Source organism: Oncorhynchus clarkii, chromosome 10 (genome assembly GCF_045791955.1).
Source record: "Oncorhynchus clarkii lewisi isolate Uvic-CL-2024 chromosome 10, UVic_Ocla_1.0, whole genome shotgun sequence".
NCBI classification, from domain to species: domain Eukaryota; kingdom Metazoa; phylum Chordata; class Actinopteri; order Salmoniformes; family Salmonidae; genus Oncorhynchus; species Oncorhynchus clarkii.
In genome coordinates, this window is record NC_092156.1 from 37,149,289 (window position 1) to 37,174,770 (window position 25,482).

The 25,482-nt window shown below is 41.0% G+C and overlaps 1 protein-coding gene across 1 annotated transcript in view; it reads right to left on the reverse strand.

The window, feature by feature from the left end:
* LOC139418414 (SWI/SNF-related matrix-associated actin-dependent regulator of chromatin subfamily A member 5-like) overlaps positions 1-16,569 on the reverse strand; it is a 31,063-nt gene extending 14,494 nt beyond the window's left edge. Inside the window, exons 1-13 of the mRNA XM_071167820.1 lie at positions 16,395-16,569; positions 15,431-15,520; positions 14,896-15,062; positions 14,615-14,715; positions 14,321-14,421; positions 4,763-4,942; positions 4,482-4,637; positions 4,216-4,347; positions 3,584-3,652; positions 2,616-2,725; positions 2,258-2,484; positions 982-1,103; positions 551-703 (exon numbers count right to left, since the gene is read on the reverse strand). Coding sequence (XP_071023921.1) covers positions 551-703; positions 982-1,103; positions 2,258-2,484; positions 2,616-2,725; positions 3,584-3,652; positions 4,216-4,347; positions 4,482-4,637; positions 4,763-4,942; positions 14,321-14,421; positions 14,615-14,715; positions 14,896-15,062; positions 15,431-15,520; positions 16,395-16,451 — 1,665 coding nt within the window. The 5' untranslated portion in view covers positions 16,452-16,569. The remainder of the gene's footprint in view (positions 1-550; positions 704-981; positions 1,104-2,257; positions 2,485-2,615; positions 2,726-3,583; positions 3,653-4,215; positions 4,348-4,481; positions 4,638-4,762; positions 4,943-14,320; positions 14,422-14,614; positions 14,716-14,895; positions 15,063-15,430; positions 15,521-16,394) is intronic.
* Positions 16,570-25,482: the final 8,913 nt, after the last annotated feature.

Consider the following 25,482-nt stretch of genomic DNA (forward strand, 5'->3'; position numbering starts at 1 on the left):
AGCGGTCCTGCTGCTGGGTTGTTGCCCTCCTACGGCCTCCTCCACGTCTCCTGATGTACTGGCCTGTCTTCTGGTAGTGCCTCCATGCTCTGGACACTACGCTGACAGACACAGCAAATCTTCTTGCCACAGCTCGCATTGATGTGCCATCCTGGATGAGCTGCACTACCTGAGCCACTTGTGTGGGTTGTAGAATCCGTCTCATGCTACCACTAGAGTGAAAGCACCGCCAGCATTCAAAAGTGACCAAAACATCAGCCAGGAAGCATAGGAACTGAGAAGTGGTCTGTGGTTATCACCTGCAGAACCACTCCTTTATTGGGGGTGTCTTGCTAATTGCCTATAATTTCCACCTGTTGTCTATTCCATTTGCACAACAGAATGTGAAATTTATTGTTAATCAGTGTTGCTTCCTAAGTGGACAGTTTGATTTCACGGAAGTGTGATTGACTTGGAGTTACATTGTGTTGTTTAAGTGTTCCCTTTATTTTTTTGAGCAGTCTATATAGAAGTACGTTTCCAAGGAAGCCACAACTGAAATGTTTCTCACCATTGCTTGCAGATCCACTTGAGGGTTCCAGTCGGAGTCATACAGGATGACGACGTCTGCAGTTGCCAAGTTAATGCCCAGACCTCCAGCTCTGGTGCTCAACATGAAAATGAACTTGCTGCTGTTGTCAGCATTGTAGGCCTCTATGGCTTCCTTGAAACATGGCCATAAAGCTAATGCATTAGTTAGACACAATATCTAAGATATCAGTTTTGTTTCATGTAGTTAAAGTAATTACACTTTACACAAATTTTACAAGCACAGTCAGTACGAGCACAATAGGCAAAGTACAGTGTTTTGAAGTAAAGATACTACAAAAACACAACCATGGTAGGTTTGATTGAACTGTTCCAATACAACTCCTTATGGTTTCCATGGGAGCCTGTGATTGTGGTCAATGAGGCCTCATCAGCTGAAGTCATGCCCCGTACCTGTCTGGCTTCGTGTGGAGTGTTCCCATCTAGACGGCAGTACTCATAACCTCTCCACATGCAGTAGTCCTCAAGAATGTCAAGGACCCTGGTCATCTGGCTGAAGATGAGGACTCTAGACCCTGGCAACCAATGAGACAAAACAGTCATTCCATTAGGGAACAGAACAGCATACAATATCAGGTCACATAGCTCTAGTTCAAATGCAGCAAGGTTTGATTAATTCTAAATGAGCATGACTAATTTGATTGTCAAATGAACGTCTCATCATGAAAGCTTCATGAAAAAAAATTTAATTCTACAAGTGAATCCTGATATCCTTCAACAAAATGCAAACCTTTGAGCCTGCATCCTATGAGGTTGTCCTTACCCTTTTAACCTCTACGAGATGGGTGTCTGATTTGTCATCCTGAGGGTCCCAGAGATAAAATGTAACATTGTTTTGTTTGATAAAATAATTTTTTATGTTCAAATGTAGTAACTGGGGTCTACAGTTTGACCCCACTGCTGTCTCTGGCTCCACACTCACCTCACCACCTAGATGTGAAAGTTTGTGTATAAGCTAATGATCCATCATGTATGACATTCCTGAGAGTGTGTAAACTTTAATGTGTTTTTTTTACCATAGCATTTTTGAATGTTCTCTATAGTTATGTACTTGAAAATCTATCAATTGACCAATTCAGCACATTTGGGCAAACTCCTGGCAGACCTGATACAAAATATTGTGCAGTAATGTAATTCACAGGCTCAGTCTGACTTTGCACACACACTGCTGTCATCTGGTGGCCAACATCTAAATTACACCTAGACTCCTATCTGAAAGTATGGCCTTTCTCTTGCATTTCAAATATGTTTTTGTTCGTATTATCTTTACCAGATCTAATGTGTTATATTCACCTACATTAATATCACATTTCCACAAACTTCAAAGTTTTTCCTTTCAAATAGTATCAAGAATATGCATATCCTTGCTTCAGGTCCAGAGCTACAGGCAGTTAGATTTGGGTGTCATTTTAGGCGAAAATTTAAAAAAATAGTACATTCCTTAAGAGGTTTTAAAGGACCATTATGTACTTCAATCTATCAGAGTTTGTATATACAACCTATTGCATAGTCTGTTACAACTGAAAATGTACAGTAACAACCACAGATCAAAGCTCTGAGATAAAGACATCAAATTTACATGAATAATGTATTTTTTGTTTAACCCCCCTTATTATCTGTTGGGATAAACTACAGTAAAAGTATTTAATGATCAGAGAGAATGTAGCACCTTGCTCCTGGACTTTGGGCAGCAGTTTGTCCAGGGCCACCATTTTGCCGCTGTTGGTTACAAGGTGAGTGTCGGTGGTGTAGGGGGGTCCAGGCTCGGCCCCATCAAACAGGTATGGGTGGTTGCAGCACTTCCGCAGCTGCATCAGGATGTTCAAGAGACGCATCTTGTCAGTTTTTCCAGAAGAATTGAGGATGTCAATGTCCTTCATCAGAATCCGTGTGTACCTAACAAAATTAGAACAAAAGATTGTTTCATTTGAAATAATTTTTTCTTGAATTTCATAGGTAGAAACATTGAACCAACAAAAGCTATGGCCAACACTGGAAAGTACTAAGTATTTGAAGCAAACACATACCATTCTCGCTGCATCTTACTCAGTCCGAGGTAAATCTTCACCTCTTTTTTGGGAGGCAGGTTTTTCTCCACTTCAGCTTTAATGCGACGCAGAAGGAAAGGCCTCAGCACCTAAACAAGGCAAAAGCTTTAATTCATCTATTTTTACCCATGTATTACAAGTATTTCTTTACATACACTGAGTGTACAAAACATTAAGGACACCTGCTCTTTCCATGACATACACAGTCCGTGTAGATGAAGGGGAGGAGAATGGTTAAAGAAGGATTTTTAAGCCTTGAGACATGGATTGTTTATGTGTGCCATTCAGAGGGTGAATGGGCAAGACAAAATATTTAAGTGCCTTTGAACAGGGCATGGTAGTAGGTACCAAGTGTACCATTTGTGTCAAGAACTGCAACGTTGCTGGGTTTTTCACACTCAACAGTTTCCCATGTGTATCAAGAATGGTCCACCACCCAAAGGACATCCAGCCAACTTGACACAACTATGGGAAGCATTGGAGTCAACATGAGCCAGCATCCCTGTGGAATGCTTTCTTGTAGAGTCCTTGCCCTGACAAATTGAGGCTGTTCTGAGGGCAAAAGGGGGTGCCACTCAATAGTAGAAAGGTGTTCTTAATGTTTTGTACACTCAGTGTATATCATTTTAAAAATGTGTTTTATTTAGCCTTTATTTAACTAGGCAAGTCAGTTAAGAACAAATTCTTATTTACAATAATGGCCTACCCCGGCCAAACCCGGACGACGTTGGGACAATTGTGCGCCGCCCTATGGGACTCCCAATCACAGCCGGATGTGATACAGCCTGGAATCAAACCAGGGACTGTAGTGACGCCTCTTGCACTAAGATGCAGTGCCTTAGACCGCTGTGCCACTCGGGATGTATTATGTATACTAAAAATAAATATGGATAAGAAGGAATCTGCAGTGAACTCTGAACGTAATGGAGGTGTGAAACACAGCTTACCGCATGCAGACGCTCCACCAGCTTCTGGTCCCCCAGACAGTTGTTGGTGTCAAACCAAGAATCAAAGTCCTGAGAATTAAAGAAAACATTTCATTTTGTTTTTAACACAGATTTTCCATGAAAGTGCAAAAGTTATTTTAGAGGGGGAAAAAAAGGTAAAGATGATTCTGCTTTGGCTTCGGTTGTAGAGAGGATTGTGTTAGAGAAAAGGACAGGATACATATGATCAGCTACTGCCTCTGGGGGTGACTGGGGGGAGGGATCCCAGACAAATTGGGAGGGAGGAACTGACAATAGAACAGAGCAGTGCCTGAGGGGGGAAGCCTATGCTCGGGGCTACCTTTCCCTCTGACACATCATGGAAAGACAAGAAGCATGTCAGGTGGGGCTGAGGAGCTCAGTGATTGACTGAAGCGAATTGAAACTTGGTGATATAAATGGAACAACAAAAAACATTAAGATACTGCTGGAGGGTCTTTTGATACAAAACAACAAAAGAATGCAGTTCCTTTTGCCTGGAGCGAAATATGAATTTCTTTCTTCCTCGATTTGGTATTCCAGTCACAATCTAAAGGAGAGGAATATCACTACAAGAGGAATACATGGAGAGAACAAACAGAGGCAGGACTCACATTGGCAGAGTTAAAGACATCAGGCAGCAGGAAGTTGAGGAGTGACCACAGCTCATGGAGGTTGTTCTGCAGAGGTGTTCCAGTCAGGAGGAGACGGTTGGTGGTTTTGAACTCACGGACAATCTCTGAGAGCTGACAACACAGGATTCATGTAAAGGTTACATAAAAATCATTAAAAATGATTGTGTATAGGCCAAACTTCATTCATTGAAAAGTAGAAAAAGAAACGTGTTTTATCCCTAAATTATTTTAATTTGAGTTCATACCTTAGATTTCTCATTTTTTATCCTATGAGCTTCGTCAATGACAAGGTATCTCCAGTTGAACTTCTTGAAGACAGATTTCTCTCTGATGACCATCTCATAGGATGTGACGCAAACATCCCATTCCCCTGGCATCATGACATCACGGATGAAAGCCGCCTGGTGAATAAGGAGAACATTTGTCAAAGGAGTCATTAGTGGTCTTGGTTACCTACCCACCTGAAAATGAGTTATGAAAAGGGATGTTTAATCAGTGTCAATCAAGAGAAGAAAACAGGACATACTCTTGCATCCTTGTCCCCGATGAGACAGACTGCCTTAAGGGTTGGTACCCAGCGTTTGAACTCATTCATCCAGTTGTGTAGCGTTGATTTGGGAACCAGAACCATGTGGGGGCCTGGAATGTTCCTGTAATGCTTCAGGTATCCCAGCAACGCAATGGTTTGGAGGGTCTTCCCCAAGCCCTGTGGTCAATAAACAAATAAACAACCTGTCTTCCATACAGCGCATAAGATTGACTCACAACTAGTAGCACTTACCAGACACTTAAGGGCCATCCTCACCAAGGACAATAACAATAAAACATTTTTTTTACGTTTTTATAATTCAAGTGAACAGCACACTACAACAATAACTATAAAAACAGTGGAAAACAATAGCTATCGTTGGGATAACTTTGTGTGATTTTATCCCTGTCTCCCCAACAGTACAACGTCAAAAAACAATCCAAAATACGTTCTATTAAAGCGTTCTAGGTTAGCAAGGAATAGCCGCTCAGAGGGGAGAGGAAGAGTGTGCGGTGAGCTTTTCTGAATAAATGGGCATGTAAGCATATTGGTATCCACATAAATTATAGGACGACTTCGAAGACTAATGATCCACGACAGATAGCGCATCTCAATGTCAGAAGAAGCCCATATTTTCCTATGTACATCATATAGAAAAGTATGTGGACACCCCTTCAAATTAGTGGATTTGGCTATTTCAGCCACACCAGTTGCTGACAGGTGTATAAAATCTAGCCAGACACCTAGGTATTTATAGTTGTCCACATATTCTAAGTCAGAACCGTCCAGAGTAGTGAGGCGGGAGGGAGCGAGCAGCAATCGGTTGAAGAGCATGCATTTAGTTTTACTTGCATTTAAGATTAGTTGGAGGCCACGGAAAGAGTATTGTACGGCATTGAAGCTCGTTTGGAGGTTTGTTAACACCGTGTCCAAAGAAGGGCCAGATGTATACAGAATGGTGTCGTCTGCGTAGAGGTGTATCAAAGAATCACCCGCAGCAAGAGCGACATTATTGATATATACAGAGAAAAGAGTCGGCCCGAGAATTGAACCCTGTGGCACGCCCACAAAGACTGCCAGAGGTCCGGACAAAAGGCCTTCTGATTTGACACATTGAACTCTCTGAGAAGTAGTTAGCGAATCAGTCGGGCAGTCATTAGAGAAACCAAGGCTGTTGAGTCTGCCGATAAGAATACAGTAATTGACAGAGTCGAAGGCCAGGTCGATGAAGACGGCTGTACAGTACTGTCTTTTATCGATGGCGGTTATGATATCATTTAGGACCATGAGTGTGGCTCAGGTGCACCCGTGACCAGCTCGGAAACCGGATTGCATTGCGGAGAAGGTACGGTGGGATTCGAAATGGTCGGTGAGCTGTTTGTTCACTTGGCTTTCGAAGACTTTAGAAAGGCAGGGCAGGATGAATATAGGTTTGTAACAATTTGGGTCTAGAGTGTCTCCACCTTTGAAGAGGGGGATGACTGTGGCGGCCGCTTTCCAATCTTTAGGAATCTCAGACAATACAAAAAAGAGGCTGAACAGACTAGTAATAGTGGTTGCAACAATGGCGGCGGATAATTTTAGGAAGAGAGGGTCCAGATTGTCTAGCCCAGTTAATTTGTAGGGATCCAGATTTTTCAGCTCTATCAGAACATCAGCTGTCTGGATTTGGGTGAAGGAGAAGCGGGGGGGGGGGGGGCTTGGGCCAGCTGCTGTGGGGAGTGCAGAGCTGTTGGCCGGGGTTGGGTTAGCCAGGTGGAAAGCATGGCCAGCCGTAGATAAATGCTCATTGAAATTCTTGATTATCGTGGATTTATCAGCGGTGTCAGGCAGTTAACCCACTGTCCCTAGGCTGTCATTGTAAATACGATTTTGTTCTTAACTGACTTACCTAGTTAAATAAAGGTAAAAAAAAACAATAGCATGGGATTTTCACTGTAATAGCTACTGTAAATTGGACAGTGCATTTAGATTAGTATGTGGACACCCCTTCAAATTAGTGGATTTGGCTATTTCAGCCACACCAGTTGCTGACAGGTGTATAAAATCAACCACACAGAAATGCAATCTCCATAGACAAACATTGGCAGTAGAATGGCCTTACTGAAGAGCTCAGTGACTCTCAACGTCACACCGTCATAGGATGCTACCTTTCCAACAAGTCAGTTCCAACAAGCTGCCCCGGTCAACTGTAAGAGCTGTTATTGTGAAGTGGAAACGTTTAGCAGCAACAACTGCTCAGTCGTGAAGTGGTGGGGCACACAAGCGCAGAGAACGGGACAACCGAGTGCTGAAGCACATAGCGCGTAAAAATCGTCTGTCGTCGGTTGCAACACTCACTACCAAGTTCCAAACTGCCTCTGGAAGCAACATCAGTCAGCACAAGAGCTGTTCGTTGGGAGCTTCATGAAATGGGTTTCCATCGCCGAGCAGCCTAAGATCACCATGTGCAATGCCAAGTGTCGGCTGGAGAGGTGTAAAGCTCGCCGCCATTGGACTCGGGAGCAATGGAAGCTCATTTTCTGGAGTGATGAAGTACGCTTCACCATCTGGCAGTCCGTCGAGCGAATTTGGGTTTGGCGGATGCCAGGAGAACGCTACCTGCCCCAATGCGTAGTGCCACTGTAAGATTTGGTGGAGGAGGAATAATGGTCTTGGGATGTTTTTCATGGTTCGGGCTAGGCCCCTTAGTTCCAGTGAAGGGAAACCTTAACGCTACAGCATACAATTACATTTTAAACGTTTCTGTGCCTCCAACTTTGTGGCAACAATTTGGGAAGGCCATTTCCTGTTTCAGCATGACAATGCCCCCATGCACAAAGCAAGGGCCATACAGAAATGGTTTGTCAAGATCGGTATAGAAGAAATTGACTGGCCTGCACAAAGCCCTGACCTCAACCCCATCGAACACCTTTAGGATGAATTGGAACGCCGACTGCGAGCCTGGTCTAATCGCCCAACATCAGTGCCCAACTTGACTAATGCTCTTGTGGCTGAATGGAAGAAAGTTCCCGCAGCAATGTTCCAGCATCTAGTGGAAAGCCTTCCCAGAAGAGTAGAAGCTGTAGTTTTTTATATAACCTTTATTTAACCAGGTAGGCTAGTTGAGAACAAGTTCTCAACTGCGACCTGGCCAAGATAAAGCAAAAGCAGTGTGACAAAAACAACAACAGAGTTACACCTGGGATAAACAAACGTACAGTCAATAACACAATAGAAAAATCTGTATACAGTCTGTGCAAATGAAGTAAGGCAATAAATAGGTCATAGTAATTACAATTTAGCAATTAACACTGGAGTGAGATGTGCAGATGAGGATGTGCAAGTAGAAATACTGGTGTGCAAAAGAGCATAAAAACAAAAACAAATATGTTATGAGGTAGGTAGTTGGTTGGATGGGCTATTTATAGATGGGCTGCAGCTGCAGCGATGGAAAGCTGCTATGACATTTAATGCTTCAAGTTAGTGAGGGAGATATAAGTCTCCAACTTCAGAGATTTTTGCAATTCGTTCCAGTCATTGGCAGCAGAGAACTGGAAGGAAAGGCGGCCAAAGCGGGTGTTGGCTTTGGGGATGCCCAGTGAAATATACCTGCTGGAGTGTGTGCTATGGGTGGGTGTTGCTATGGTGACCAGTGAGCTGAGATAAGGCAGAGCTTTACCTAGCAAAGACTTATAGATGACCTAGAGCCAGTGGGTTTGGCGACGAATATGAAGCGAGAACCAGCCGACGAGAGCATACAGGTCGCAGTGGTAGGTAGTATATGGGGCTTTGGTGACAAAACGGATGGCACTGTGATAGACTCCATCCAATTTGCTGAGTAAAGTGTTGGAGGCTATTTTGTAAATGACATCGCCGAAGTCAATAGTCAGTTTTACCAGGGTATGTTTGGCAACATGAGCGAAGGAGGCTTTGTTGTGAAATAGGAAGCCTATTCTAGATTGCATTTTGGATTGGAGATGCTTAATATGAGTCTGGAAGGAGAGTTTACAGTCTAGCCAGACACCTAGGTATTTATAGTTGTCCACATATTCTAAGTCAGAACCGTCCAGAGTAGTGAGGCGGGAGGGAGCGAGCAGCAATCGGTTGAAGAGCATGCATTTAGTTTTACTTGCATTTAAGATTAGTTGGAGGCCACGGAAAGAGTATTGTACGGCATTGAAGCTCGTTTGGAGGTTTGTTAACACCGTGTCCAAAGAAGGGCCAGATGTATACAGAATGGTGTCGTCTGCGTAGAGGTGTATCAATGAATCACCCGCAGCAAGAGCGACATTATTGATATATACAGAGAAAAGAGTCGGCCCGAGAATTGAACCCTGTGGCACGCCCACAAAGACTGCCAGAGGTCCGGACAAAAGGCCTTCTGATTTGACACATTGAACTCTCTGAGAAGTAGTTAGCGAATCAGTCGGGCAGTCATTAGAGAAACCAAGGCTGTTGAGTCTGCCGATAAGAATACAGTGATTGACAGAGTCGAAGGCCAGGTCGATGAAGACGGCTGTACAGTACTGTCTTTTATCGATGGCGGTTATGATATCATTTAGGACCATGAGTGTGGCTCAGGTGCACCCGTGACCAGCTCGGAAACCGGATTGCATTGCGGAGAAGGTACGGTGGGATTCGAAATGGTCGGTGAGCTGTTTGTTCACTTGGCTTTCAAAGACTTTAGAAAGGCAGGGCAGGATGAATATAGGTTTGTAACAATTTGGGTCTAGAGTGTCTCCACCTTTGAAGAGGGGGATGACTGTGGCGGCCGCTTTCCAATCTTTAGGAATCTCAGACAATACAAAAAAGAGGCTGAACAGACTAGTAATAGTGGTTGCAACAATGGCGGCGGATAATTTTAGGAAGAGAGGGTCCAGATTGTCTAGCCCAGTTAATTTGTAGGGATCCAGATTTTTCAGCTCTATCAGAACATCAGCTGTCTGGATTTGGGTGAAGGAGAAGCGGGGGGGGGGGGGGGGGGGGGGGCTTGGGCCAGCTGCTGTGGGGAGTGCAGAGCTGTTGGCCGGGGTTGGGTTAGCCAGGTGGAAAGCATGGCCAGCCGTAGATAAATGCTCATTGAAATTCTTGATTATCGTGGATTTATCAGCGGTGTCAGGCAGTTAACCCACTGTCCCTAGGCTGTCATTGTAAATACGATTTTGTTCTTAACTGACTTACCTAGTTAAATAAAGGTAAAAAAAAACAATAGCATGGGATTTTCACTGTAATAGCTACTGTAAATTGGACAGTGCATTTAGATGAACAAGAATTTAAGCTTTCTGTCCATATCAGATAGGTCTATTTCCCGGAAAGTTCTAGTCACATTAGCGCACGTTAGCGACAACCTTCCCAGTTTAGGACCCAACCCGTAAAAGTTAAAAAGGCTTCTGAAGTTTGCAATTTCCGATTTGAAATTTCAGACTTTATTTTCCCTCATAAATAATGCATCAACCCCTACAAAAATTAAAATTCAATATAATCAACATTTACTGTTTCTGCAGGATTATTTTACTGCTGTAGCAAATTGGCTCAAATTAAGATCCTACACCTGTAATGAATGGCCTAACCGCAGGGCGCTACAGAGGGTAGTGCATATCACGCAGTACATCACTGGGGGAAAGCTTCCTGCCATCCAGGACCTCTATACCAGACCCTAAAATGTGTCAGACTCCAGCCACCCTAGTCATTGACTGTTCTCTCTGCTCCCATTCGGCAAGTGGTACCAGAGTGCCAAGTCTAGGTCCAAAAGGCTCCTTAACAGCTTCTACCCCCAAGCCATAAGACTGCTGAACAGTTAATCAAATGGCTACCTGGACTACTGTATTTGCATTGACCCCCTTTTTTAAGCTGCTGCTACTCGCTGTTTATTATTACCTCAATTACCTATTACCTCAATTATCTCGACTAACCTGTACCCCTGCACATTGATTCGGTACCGGTACCCCTGTATATTTAAGTGATAATGCCCAAGAAGCCGGTGTCTGGAGGACAAATTGGCACGGGTGTTGTTAGGCCTGAGCTGAAGTCGATGGACGGCAAACCGTGACAATATATCCTCCAAACACCGGCCTAGGGGGCATTATCAATTTTATACAACGGGTTACAAACATATTCAAATAATGATTTACGTTATTTAGATGAATTTATTCATACTATTTCATCATTCCAAAAGCTATATTCACAACACAAATCTAGGGTTGCTTCCCAAGCCGGCTGGTCGTTCATTCTATCGGTTCAGTTGCCAGAGACAAGGGTTGCAAAATTCCGGGAACTTTCAATAAATTCCCTGGTTATGCAGAAATCCTTGTTGGAAGATTCCAGGTTTCATGTTTATTCCCTCTTTCGGGAATCGCCATCCGGGATTTTGGGAAAACCAGGACATTTATTGAAAGTTCCCAGAATTTTGCAACCCTACCGGAGACACAACCCAGTCGTTCAGTCTTTTTGTTTTGTATCTATGGCCACGACCCAGTCGTTCATTCTAAAATGTTCCATTGCCATACTAGCTGGCATCTTTTTATCCCTTGATTTATCCCAAGAGTAGCTGCATTTGCATTTGTTGAAGCTGTTTTCTAGAGTCATTTAGTTGGATACATCCAATGAGCTAATGAGGCGCGATTTCGCCGGGCATAGAAAATGTGCTCTCTAGTCAGGACACTGTTATTCTAGGAGCTAGCCAACAACATAGCTAACACAATCACTTCAAACTGAAGCTGGAAAGACTGCAAACTAGCTGCACTTCGTTTCATTTGAACTTTTTTCAATTGACATTTCTTTGTATATACCGGTATCCTTAAAAATGATCAAATGAAATGTTATTTGTCACATGCACTGAATACAACAGGTGTCGGTAGACCTTCACGTGAAATGCTTACTGACAAGCCCTTAATCAAGAAATAGAGTTAAGAAAATATTTACTTAATAAACTAAAATATAAAATACAATCAAATAGTAAAACAATAAAATAACAATATCGAGGGGGTACCGGTACCGAGTCAATGTGTGGGGATACAGGTTAGTCGAGGTAATTTGTACATGTACTGTAGATAGGAGTAAAGTGACTATGCATAGATAATTAACAGCGAGTAGCAGCAGTATAAAAACAACATAAATAGTCGGGTGGCCATTTGAATAACTCTTCAGCAGTCTTATGGCTTGCGTGTAGAATCTGTTAAGGAGCCTTTTGGACCTAGACTTCAGTACAGCTTGCTGTGCGGTAGCAGGGAGAACAATCTATGACTAGGGTGGTTGGAGTCTTTGACAATTTGTTGGGCCTTCCTCTGACACTGCCTAGTATATAGGTCCTGGATAGCAGGAAGCTTGGCCCCAGTGATGTTCTGGGCCGTACACACTACCCTCTGTAGCGCCTTACGGTCGGATGCCGAGGAGTTGCCATACCAAGCGGTGATACAACCGGTCAGGATGGTCTCGATGGTGCAGCTGTAGAACTTTTTGAGGAGCTGGGGACCCATGCCAAATCTTTTCAGTCTCCTCAGAGGTAAAAGGTGTTGTCGTGCCCTCTTCAAGACTGACTTGGTGTATTTGGACCGTGATAGTTTGTTGGTGATGTGGACACCAAGGAACTTGAAACTCTCGATCCGCTCCACTACAGCCTTGTCGATGTGAATGGAGGCATGTTCGGCCCTCCTTTTCCTGTAGTCCACGATCATCTCCTTTGTCTTGCTCACGATGAGGGAGAGGTTGTTGTCCTGGCACCACGCTGCCAGGTCTCTGACCTCCTCCCTATAGGCTGTCTCATCATTGTCGGTGATCAAGCCTACCAATGTTGTGTCGTCAGCAAACTTAATAATGGTGTTGGGAGTCATTATGAAAGCTGACTCATGATTTCGACTGGCTGAGAAATGCTGCCTGCCTGCCTATCTCGTCTCAACACGCTCATTACTATGGGACAGCTGGAGATCTAATTTGAATATTTAAACAATGTTGCAAATGTTGGAAAGACAGACAGCAAGGTTTATACAAATCTCCGCTGTTGAAAACAAAATATTAGTCTAAATTGAAATGTAAAATAATGTATTGATGCTTTTTATAGTAGAGATCAAGTTTATAAATTACCTGGCTGGGCTGATGAGACAGTGGATTGCGCAGTCAGATGAAACAGAGTAAATAGACATTTTAAAGTCATAGATTTAGCCAGTGGTAACTTGTGGAATAGACACTGGCTGGAATGCGGTTTAAACCAATCAGCATTGAGGATTAGACCCACCTGTTGTATAAAGCCTCGTTATTGTAATTTTATTGTATTACTTTTTTTCTTACTTTAGTTTATAAAAAATGTTTGTTGGTTAAGGGCTTGTATGTAAGCATTTCACAGTATTTTATAAATGTTTTATTTAACCTTTACTTAACTAGGAAAGTCAGTTAAGAACAAATTCTTATTTACAATGACGGCCTACCCCAGCCAAACCCTAACCCGGACGACGCTGGGCCAATTTTGTGCTGCCCTATAGGTCTCCCAATCACAGACGGTAATGACACAGCCTGGAATTGAACCAGGGCCTGTAGTGACGCCTCTAGCATCGAGATGCAGTGCCTTAGACCGATGTGCCACTCGGGGGCCCCACAGTAAGGTCTACACTTTTTGTATTCGGCGCATGTGACAAATAAAACGTGATTTAATGTTTGATTTGACACATCTCAACTAGCCTCTCTTCCAGCTGTTACCATGCGCATTCCCAGGAAAAGCTACAGGCTACAAAAGCTATATGAAATGTTCAGCCTATTCGAGGACACAAGCAGGCTTGCTCTTGCTAATTGCTGAATGTAAAAAAAGTTGTGGAGAAAGAGATTTCTTTAGCTGGTGATAACATTGTTGCATTGCAAATGGTGTACAGAACAGACAGATGAGCACAGCGAAAAAGAAGATTTGACAACTATTAGAAAAATGGAAATCACTTGAAAACCACTAGAGCAACTAGGCAAGCACGACATGAAGATGCACAGGCTAAACAGTGTTTGTTGTTGAATTGCTACATTTAAATTTGTGTTTCTATATTATTATCTACATTGAAGTATTATTTGCAGTAGTCACTATGAAAATGAACACACCATGAAAATAGTGATAAGCCTACAGCGTGCAGTAGGATGCGTTAATCAGTTGATTGACAGGTGTAGCCTAGAGTGTAGAACAGGGGTTGGCAAACTACGGCCCACACAGGCGGGAGGTTTGAGTAAAAATGATGAGCTGGGAAATGATTGTTTTGTGTAAAAAAACGTCACTCGAATGTTTAAAACTAGATAGAAAGTGTGTATTTTATAATGGACCTATATATTTTCAAATAACTGCTCTTTTTCTGGCCCTCCACTGAATTTCAAAATCCTGATGTGGCCCTAAAGCCAAAAAGTTTGCCCACCCCTGCTGCAGAACAATAAACCTTCCTCTAGTGTGGAGGCTTGCCAACGTTTTATAGTTATGTATAGTTTATCTTTATCATCCTTGGTGTGGATGTCCCTTTATACTTGGATATCAATATATGGCTCTGGCACTTAATGGAGGCAAGTAAACATCAACTATTGTTAATTCTATGTTTAAGTTACAGTCATTATTACCATTTCATCAGCCAAGATTCCATTAATGCCATTTTCATAAAGGGAGATCATCCAGTTGAGACCTCTGATTTGGTAATCTCTCAGCTCTCCATTTTTTACATCTGGAAAAGACAAAAAGTTTTGTCATTAATGGAGGGAAAAAAAATCATCATCAGCAGTTCTCAAATGGGAGCTAATTAGTATTAAAGGTATACACCTGCTAGAATATAACATTTACAGCACCTGCTACAGTTCATTTACATGGAGGGCTGACTATTAAAATTAGCATTTAAAAGCTATATGAAAACATCGTACAGGATGGGGACTCTTCAAAGCGAACCAAGACGTTAGCTGCCTTCCTGCTCTCAGATAACAACTCCTCATCTTCTTCCTGTTCTGTGCGTCGGTGGCGGTTACTGTAAAAACACAGGTGGCGGACAAATAGTATGCTTTGCTACAATGGTAAACAGATTGTATTGTTTATTATTCATGGATTATTCACCAATATAGCTTGTTTATTTACAATAACATAGACCTGACATTTAGAAAATTGTAAATAAAGGCAAGACTCTTAAAACAAGTCAGCAGCCACATACTCTCCAACAGAGAGGAGATTTTGTTTCTCATCCTGTTTAACGCGAGGTCGTCCAGGTTTCACTTTCAGGGGTGAAGTAGGAGACTTCTGAGACGCAGGCTGGATGAAGTGGGCAAAGAGTTCTGTTTGCTTGAGCAGAAACTCAAACCGGTTCGCTCTATCTGTTTTCTATGGTAAAAAGACAGGGGGGGGGGGGGGGGGGGGGGGGAATACAGAAATACACCAACAAATTGTTTTTGACTAGTAAGGATATGAGATCAATGTTATGCTTAACTGTAATTGTGCCATTCACATTCTCCCTATACACTGCAGTCTCACTACTACACACTGCAATTCCCCACATTTACCAGTGGGGAGCCCATTGCAAAAGTTGGAAAAAAATGTTGTTTTTCTCAAATATCTGGCACAGAATTTAACCAATGCTGTAACTAATCTGTGTCACGTGATACTCCCTAATGTAATCATTCAACTTGCAATTGCATTTTAAAATCTTAAATTAATCCATAGAGAGTTTGTGACAAAGCAATTTGTCTCACCCTTTTCTCTTCGTATTCTGGATCCACCTCTCCCTCCGCCTTAGGCAAAGCCTTTGGAGGTGGCTTCAGCTGAAATGGGGGGTCTTTTGCCTGAGCACAAACACAGTAGACTACTTTATGACATGCTCACTGAATTGTACATATTTATTTGGCATATGATTCACTAACATTTAATCAACGTAATGTGCAATTTAAAACAAATTTGTATGGCAATTTCAGTTATCTTATACGGGAATGAGCTGTGTATTGTATACCATTTCCTGTGACTTCATGCAACATTATTCTATTATACGTTTAATCAATACAGATTTATGGTTGACGGTCGAGAAAGTTTTCTACATGTGATGCTTGTTGCACAATCAATTATAATACATTTTGAGCACGTTCCCATATTATTTATTATAAAGTGTGCAATAAGTTATGCCTTCAATTGAACCGATGTTAAAGTTCACGCAGTTAGGTACACCTCACCACGCCTGTTCTTCATAAACATAAACATGACATTGTTAGCTACTGTAGCCAATTGACAGTCCCCAGAGCGCAACAATCAGCTAGTGTTTAAAGTAGACAGCTGATTTGCTCTGGGCTGGTCTTGCTGCATGCGACTGTGCGATGTGCTGCCTTGGCTAAGTGAAACAGACGACAAGCTACAGATACAGTCAGTGGGGTTGCTCTGGGACTCCAAGGCTCGTCAGACTGAAATTGGCAGGATTTAAAAGTCTACGGGAATATTGGCTACATTACTCTCAACTGCACGACGACAAACATTGTAGCTAATGTTTTCTGGTCAGCGTTTGACCTGGTGGTATCTAGTTAGCTAGCATCTGTAGAGAGCTATGCAGATGTGCAAGCCTCCTTCCCGCCATGTTCCCCCCCAAATCAACAATACTGCAAACTTCTAGCTAGCTACTAACACTCTATCTCATATTTCTGGAAAAGAAGATGTCTGCTTTCAAATGCTCACCTCTTCATCTTCGGGTAAATGCTCTCTGGAAGTTGACGGAATCTCTTCATCTGACATTCTGTGGACTTTGTTCTTATCATGAGTTTTTAGACCAGACTGTGTAAGTTATTATACAGCAAATAGGCTTGGTACGTCATTAGATAGAGCATTGTGAACCTAGCGACATTAAGGTCACATTATCAAACGGCTAAATTTCATAATAAAAGTCCCCTCAAAAATGTTTACTAGACTTACAGTACGTTTTTTAAATATAAAATCAGAACGGTAATAGTTTAAAGTTACTTAAACATTTAAATTCATTATTTCATACATTGTATCTATGGGCTGCAGCTCAAAAAATAAAATAACATTACAAAAGGTACATAACTACAAAGCATTGATCATTTTGAAGGCTATATTTGCGTCATTCAATAGTTTATTTGAGGAAAACCTACTGTCAACTGTTACCAAAACCGTATTTTCATTACAGCACTTTGCAGCTATTTGTTACTGTACTATTGGAACAATACAAGTTGAATCCAATTAAGGGGGTGATTTGGAATCCTCGTACACTAATAGGATCAAGTGTTATACCATCAAAGTTTGTGTCATCAGGCTATTTTTTTCAGCAGAAATCTACGTCCACTGCTGACATTTATTTGTATTTTATTTAAGTCCTCTATGACAACACTATACATGATAATGTGGTGTGGCGATTTAATTCACACAACACACTCTGGCAGGGGAACATGGGCCACTTTGATAGAGGTGAAAGAGCTGGTGTGCCTGAATGATGGCCGAGGGACCAGGATTAATGTAGCCACAGGGAATGATTCTGCCTTGGACCACACTCTGGTATTTAGTATGATGGCAAGAATCTTGGGGTGGAAGGTATGGGAGGAGTCGACGTAGGGAGTGATATTTACCCCTTAGTAGGCCTGAGGGAGGAGGAGGTGTCAGTGGATGGTGTAGGAAGGTGGGTGTTTGGAAGGGGCAGAGTGAGCAGGGAATGGCTTTGGTGGTTATGATAGGTGATGTGAGTAGCGGGAATATCTCGGTGAGAGCAGAATTAGTAGGGGCTACTGAGAAAAATGTACATGAATACAGCATATCAAATCCTATTGGTTACTTGAAACTCAGTCTCATCTACAACAACCTCATCAGCTTCAGATAAGTCAGATAAGTGTATGTCTGTCTGTCTGTCTGTCTGTCTGTCTGTCTGTCTGTCTGTCTGTCTGTCTTTCTGTCTGTCTGTCTGTCTGTCTGTCTGTATGACAGTCTGTGGGTTATTTCTTGGTTCTCCTCTTGTAACTTATTTTATATGGACAACTTGCCCCCTTCAGCTCATGTGTTTCTGCAAACCCTTTATGATTTCACCCACTCTTCACAATGTGGGTTTGTTGTTTTAACAATGTAATAACAATGTACAATGTAATATGTGTTTATAACAGTCAATAACAGTGTAATAATTGTAAAGTTTATAAACATGCACACCAAATCTACCAATGCATGTGTTTGACTAGTTTAATCCTCAGACCCCTGGAGCAGCATGGGGGACAGTGTCATCCAGTGGAATGGAAATTAAACTAATATTAGAATATTTAACTTTCAATCATTAATTCGTTTTCAACTCATTTACATATAACATTGATGTTTAATAAATATGTCCCCTTATTAAAATAGAATGATTGCGTTTTTTTGTTTATTTACCCACCTTGGCAGAATATTTACAAATAACCTCTAGAATTTAACCATGAGCCTTAATATCTATTAAAATAACACTCAAATATGAGGGTAGGATCAGAAAAACAGAACACATCTTGAAACAGACAAACTATAATACAATTTGTGATCGTGTTCAGGTAAATCTATGATTTTGTTTTGAAGCTTTTTGCGCGATTTGGGACCCGTCAGTGTCGCTTAGTGTGGCTTAATGTCGCTGATTTCACGTAGCTATGAAATACAATGTACACGAGAGAATACGCCCCTTTCGTAATTTCTCGCTGGTTTACAGTAGTGAAATACCGCGATAACACAATTTATACCACTAGAATGTTCTCAATAATATTGATATAATTTATACACGATGAAAATAACCTTGGAAATGAATATAATTGAGATAGTAACACATTTTGTTTTTTCTATAATGTGTGCAAATCTTAAAATAGTGGGCATCAACAAAAACAATGGTGCATCCCATCATATGTTCACATGCACAGCACTAGGTGATTTCTATAACACATCTAATAACAATTCAACATCATTTGGGGCTATATATCATTTGTTTATAAGGTAGGCTATCCTTTGGGAACAAAAGTATTTAAAAAATTGAGTTTTTTGTTTTTGTTTGAAATAAGTAAAATAAGAGAGTTAATCCTCAATACAGTTTCTAAACCATATTCTTAGAAATGAAGGCTGTATTTCGTTGAAATTAGGCCTGCTAGATACAGTATCTACCACAAGATGGCAATCAGGGATAAATCTTTACTGTCTCGTTCACCAGCCATGTATCTTGTTCAGCACGGCACATTAGACCATTTAATTAATATACAGTGCATTCTGAAAGTTTTCAGACCCCTTGACTTTTTCCATATTTTGTTATGTTGCAGCCTTATTCTAAAAATGGATTCAATTGTTTTTCCCCCTCATCAATCTACACACAATACCCAATAATGACAAAGAAAAAACAGGTTTTATCATTTTTTGCAAATTTATAAAGAAAAAACGACTGAAATATCACACTTACGTAAGTAGTCAGACCCTTTACTTTCATATCAAATCAAATCAAATTGTATTGGTCACATACGCCTGGTCAGCAGATGTTAATGCTAGTGTAGCGAAATGCTTGTGCTTCAAGTTCCAACAGTGCAGTAGTATCTAACAAGTAATCTAACAATTCCAAACAACTACCTAATACACACAAATCTAAAGAGGTAAATGAGAATATGTACAAATAAGTATATGGATGAGCGATGGCCGAGCTGCATAGGCAAGGTGCAGTAGATTATATAAAATACAGTATATACATGTGATATGAGTAATGAAAGATAGGTAAACATTATTAAAGTGGCATTATTTAAAGTGGCATTGTTAAAAGTGACTAGTGATCCTAGTGATACTCAGCACTTTGTTGAAGCACCTTTGGCAGTAATTACAACCTCAAGTCTTCTTGAGTATGACGCTACAAGCGTGGCACACCTGTATTTGGGGAATTTCTCACATTCTTCTCTGCAGATCCTCTGTCAGGTAGGATGGGGAACATCGCTGGACAGATATTTTCAGGTCACTCCAGATATGTTTGATCGGGATCAAGTCCCTAGCTGGGCCATTCAAGGGCATTCAAAAACTTGTCCTGAAGCCACTCCTGCGTTGTCTTGGCTCTGTGCTTAGGGTCGTTGTCCTGTTGGAAGGTGAATCTTCACCCCAGTCTGAGGACCTGCGCATTCTGGAGTAGGTTTTCATCAAGAATCTCTCTGTACTTTGCTCCGTTCATCTTTCCCTCGATCCTGACTAGTCTCCCAGTCCCTGACTCTGAAAAACATCCTCACATCATAATGCTGCCACCACCATGCTTAACCTTAGGGATGCTGCCAGGTTTCCTCTAGAGGTGACGCTTGGCATTCAGGCCAAAGAGTTGAATCTTGGTTTCATCAGACCAGAGAATCTTGTTTCTCATGGTCTGAGAGTCTTTAGGTGCCTTTTGGAAAACTCCAAGTGGGCTGTCATGTGCCTTTCACTCTACCATAAAGGCCTGATTGGTGGATGCTGCACAGATGGTTGTCATTCTGGAAAGTTCTCCCATCTCCACAGAGGAGCTCTGGAGCTCTGTCAGAGTGACCATCAGGTTCTTGGTCACCTCCCTGACTAAGGCCCTTCTCCCCTGATTGCTCAGTTTGTCTGGACGGCCAGCTCTAGGAAGAGTCTTGGTGGTTCCAAACTTCTTCCATTTAAGAATGATGGAGACCACTGTGTTCTTGGGGGCCTTCAATGCTGCAGACATTTATTGATACCCTTCCCCAGATCTGTGCCTGGACACAATCCTGTCTCTGAACTTTACGGACAATTCCTTCGACCTCATGGCTTAGTTATTGCTCTGACATGCACTGTCAACTGTGGAACCTATATAGACAGGTGTGTGCCTTTCCAAATCATGTCCATTCAATTGAATTTACCGCAGGTGGACTACAATCAAGTTGTAGAAACATCTCAAGGATTATCAATGGAAACAGGATGTACCTAAGCTCAATTGCGAGTTTCATAGCAAAGGGTCTGAATACTTTTGTAAATAAGGTATTTCTGTATTTATTTAATATATACATTTGCTAAAAACCAAATTGACCTGTTTTTGATTTGTCATTTTGGGTTATTGTGTGTAGATTACACACAATACCTCATAATGACAAAGTGAAAACATGTTTTTAGAAATGTTTGCAAATTTATTGAAAAAGAAATAAAGACATTTATATAAGTATTCACACCCCCAAGTCAATATTTTGTGGGAGCACCTTTGGCAGTGATTACAGCTGTGAGTCTTTCTGGGTAAGTTTTCTAAGAGCCTTCCACACCTGCATTTCCACTCAGGAACGTTCACCGACTTCTTGTTAAGCAACTCCAGGGTAGACTTAGACTTGTATTTTAAGTTATTGTCCTGCTGAAATGTGAATTGATCTCCCAGTGACTGGTGGAATGGTTTTCCTCTAGGATTTTGCCTGTGGTTAGCTACATTCAGTTTATTTATTTTTATCCTGAAAAACTCCCCAGTCCTTAACGATTACAAGCATACCTATAACATGATGCAGCCACCATTATGCTTGAAAATATGGAGAGTGATACACAGTAATGTGTTGTATTGGATTTGCCCCAAACATAACACTTTATATTCAGGAAAAAATGTTACAAGTTTAGTGCCTTATTGCAAACAGGAACATTTTTATTCTGTACAGGCTTCCTTCTTTTCACTCTGTCAATTAAAATTGCAGTCATTTATTAGGTGCTATTATCCAGAGCAACTAGGGTAAGTGTCTTGCTCAAGGGCACGTCAACCAATTGTTCACCACTCAGTTAGGATTTGAACTAGCAACCTTTACTGTTATTGACCCAACACTCTAACCTCTAGGCTACCTGCCACCCTAAATTAGGTTAGTATTGTGGAATAACTACAATGATGTCGATCCATCATCAGTTTTCTCCTGTCAAAGCCATTCAACTCTGTAACTGTTTTAATAAATCTTCTTCTTAAGGCTAGGGGGCAGTATTTTGACATCCAGATGAAAAGCGTGCCCAAAGTAAACTGCCTGTTACTCAGGCCCAGAAGCTAAGATATGCAAATAATTGGTAGATTTGGATAGAAAACACTCTAATGTTCCTAAAACTGTCTGTCTGTGAATATAACATAACTGATTTGGCAGGTGAAACCCGAGAACAAACCATTCAGGGGGGAAAAATTGAGGTCATAGGATTTTCCAAAGGTTTTCTATGGGAAACCCTATTTATTAGGAACCTGGTTGCAGTTCATATGGCTTCCACTAGATGTCAACAGTCTTTAGAAATTGGTTGATGTTTTCTTTTGAGAAATGAAGAAGTTCTTTGTACGTGTCAATCTGAAGGTCCCTAGTCTTTTGTTGCGCTTGAACAGGAGCTCGCTCCGTGTTATTTTTCTTCGGTATTGGAAACAGATTATCCCATCTTAAATTTGATCAATTATTTACATTTTAGGATACCTGAGGTTGGATTAGGAACATTGTTTGAAATGTTTGGACAAAGTTTACAGGTAATTTATTAGATACTTTGTAGGCGAGTTGGAACCGGTGTATTTCTGAATCAAACGCGCCAAATAAATTGACATTTTGGGGATATAAAGAAGGAATTTATCGAACAAAACGACCATTCATTGTGTCACTGAGACATTTGGGATTGCAACAAGAAGAAGATCTTCAAAGGTAAGGCATTTATTATATAGTTATTTCTGACTTTTGTGTTGCACCTGCCTGGTTGAAAAATTATTTTCATGTGTTTGTCCTCAGATAATCGCATGGTATAATTTCGCCATAATGCCTTTTTGAAATCTGACACAGCAGCTGGATAACAAGAAGTTAAGCTTTATTTTGATGTATTACACTTATATTTTTGTGAATGTTGAGTATTGATTTTTCTGTAGTTTGAATTTGGCGCTCTGCAATTTCACCGGATGTTGTCAAATCAATCCCGCTAAAGGGATTGGCGCTTTAAGGGATCCCTAAGAGGCTTTAGGAGCGGCGTCCCGGGACAGTTGTAAATCATGCAGCGCCTTATGTCAAGAACGCAGACTTTAGAGAAACAACAAATGTCGGTACATATAAGTGTCTTATATCGGCTTAAAGCTTAAATTCTTGTTAATATAACTGCACTGTCCAATTTACAGTAGCTATTACTGCGGAAAAAAATGCTATGCTATTGTTTGAGGAGAGCTCCTAACAACAAAACACTTTTTATGCGATAGATTTGATAAATTTACCTCTGAGGGTGAAATGTGTACTTACATTCTGAAATCTTGCTCTGATTTATCATCCAAAGGGTTCCAGAGATAACATGAAGTGTCGTTTTGTTAGATAAAATCCTTTTACATATCCTAAAGGTCCATATAGTATGCACAATCGATTTTGTATTTCCACTCATTCAATTTGCAAAGAAAGGAATCTGTGAAAATCTCACCCTGAACATTGTTTCAACGAGTCAAATCACATTTGTATGTATTCCTCAGAGATACTAGAAGGTAACAAGACTTCACTATATCATTAGGGGTGTAGTATATCCTATAGGACACCATATTTGGTCAGAGAGCGACGCCTTCATGGCACGCCGATGACACGGGCAGTCATCACTTGAACGAATGTATCTTTGTCAAATAAGCACCAATCAGGGTCAAACAAAGCTAACTAGATAGTCAATGAGCTGGGCTTTACGGGATTATCCGGAAACCATATATATGTCATAAAATGTATCTACTAACCTTGTACGACAGTATGCCTTTTCATTTTGGACAGAAATTATTAGAATATTCAGAGTTATGAAGTTATGAAAACTGGTTGTTTTGCAAATATTGAACTTATAATATGGCTACTAATACTTGGAAAGCTAAATCAAAGTCCAAGTACACAGATTTTACGATATTCTTGCAGAAAAATGTCATATGAATGCGAATGTCTCCTTCACGATTTGCCCAAATGTACCTGGGGACTTCACACTAAAAGTCTTGTAGTTCACTCATTGCTCAAGTTATCTGTCTGAAACTTTGCACATACACCACTGCCACTATCGGAATTACAATCAGAGTGATGGCTAGAACTGGTACCGTTCTCTTGCATTTCAAAGATGGTGATAGATGGTATTTTTTTCAAAGATGGTACATTCTACCAGATCTGTTGTGTTATATTCTCCTACATTCAGGTGGTACCAAGAATGTGCATATCCTGAGGTACAGGCAGTTAGATTTGGGTATGCCATTTAGGCGAAAATTGAAAAAAGGGGGCTATCCCTAAGTCACCATTGGCCTCATGGTGAAATCCCTGAGCGGTTTTCTTCCTTTCTGGCAATTGAGTTAGGAAGGACGCTTGTATCTTTGTAGTGACGGGATGTTTTGATTTACCATCCAATATGTAATTAATGACTTCACCATGCTCAAATTAATTTTGAATGTTTGCTTTTTTTTAACCTATCTACCAATAGGTTCCCTTCTTTGCGAGGCATTGGAAAACCTCCCTGGTCTTTGTGGTTGAATCTGTGTGGGGTACAGAGATTAGGTAGTTATTCAAAAATCATGTTAAACACTTTTATTGCACACAGTAATAAGTCCATGCAACTTATTATGTGATTTGTTAAGCACATTTTTACTCCTGAACTTATTTATGCTTGCCATAACAAAGGGGTTGAATACTTATTAACTTAAGACATTTCATCTTTTCATTTTGAATTCATTTGTACAATTTATAAAAAAATATAATTCCACCCTGACATTATGGGGTATTGTGTGTAAGACAGTGACAAACAATCTCAATGGAATCCATTTTAAATTCAGGCTGTAACACAACAAGATGTGGAAGTCAAGCGGTGTGAACACTTTCTGAAGGCCCTGTATATATTTTTTACATTCATGTTGAGCCCTAAATCATTTGGCCTTAGACCAACAGCGCAGTTTTAGTTGTTGTTGTTGTTTTGTTTTATATTTTATCAGGCAGAGGCATTCTAACCCAAAGCATGATGTCTCCTTCACTAAAACATCCTACATCATTAACCCTAGTTATTTAATTTCCCCTACAAGCAGCCTATTGTAATCAGTTCTATGTTTCAAATTCGAAAGGTTTTTGTAGAATTTACATGAAAAATGCAATACCAAGGTTCACTATAATATTTTTCCTCTGTTAGTGCATTTAACATGCACAAACAAAATAACAAATAAATTGTATTTTGTTATTTATTTCAAATCAAATCAAAGTTTATTTGTCACGTGCGCCGAATACAACAGGTAGACCTTACAGTGAAATGCTTACTTACAGGCTCTAACCAATAGTGCAAAAAAATGTATTAGGTGAACAATAGGTAGGTAAAGAAATGAAACAACAGTAAAAAGACAGGCTATATACAGTAGCGAAGCTATAAAAGTAGCGAGGCTACATACAGACACCGGTTAGCCAGGCTGATTGAGGTAGTATGTACATGTAGATATGGTTGTTGTTCTAGGACTGAGGTTGCTATTTTGGTACACACCGGTATTCTGACACTAAGATATTGAACATTGCGAGGGCTGATGTGACAGATGGCTCATGAAACTCCCTCCACAGCACTTTTCAGCCAGACACAGTTCAACTACAGCTCATCCACGAGTGCTGCTCAGTTTAGAAAAAAATATTCTCATGTGCTGGTCTTTTCTCTGTAAACACAGACAGACAGACAGACAGACAGACAGACAGACAGACAGACACACACACACACACACACACACACACACACACGCACGCACATGTTCCTCTCTCTCTCTCTCTCTCTCTCTCTCTCTCTCTCTCTCTCTCTCTCTCTCTCTCTCTCTCACACACACTTACTCACTCTCTCTGTCAGACCCACACAATCTGCAGAC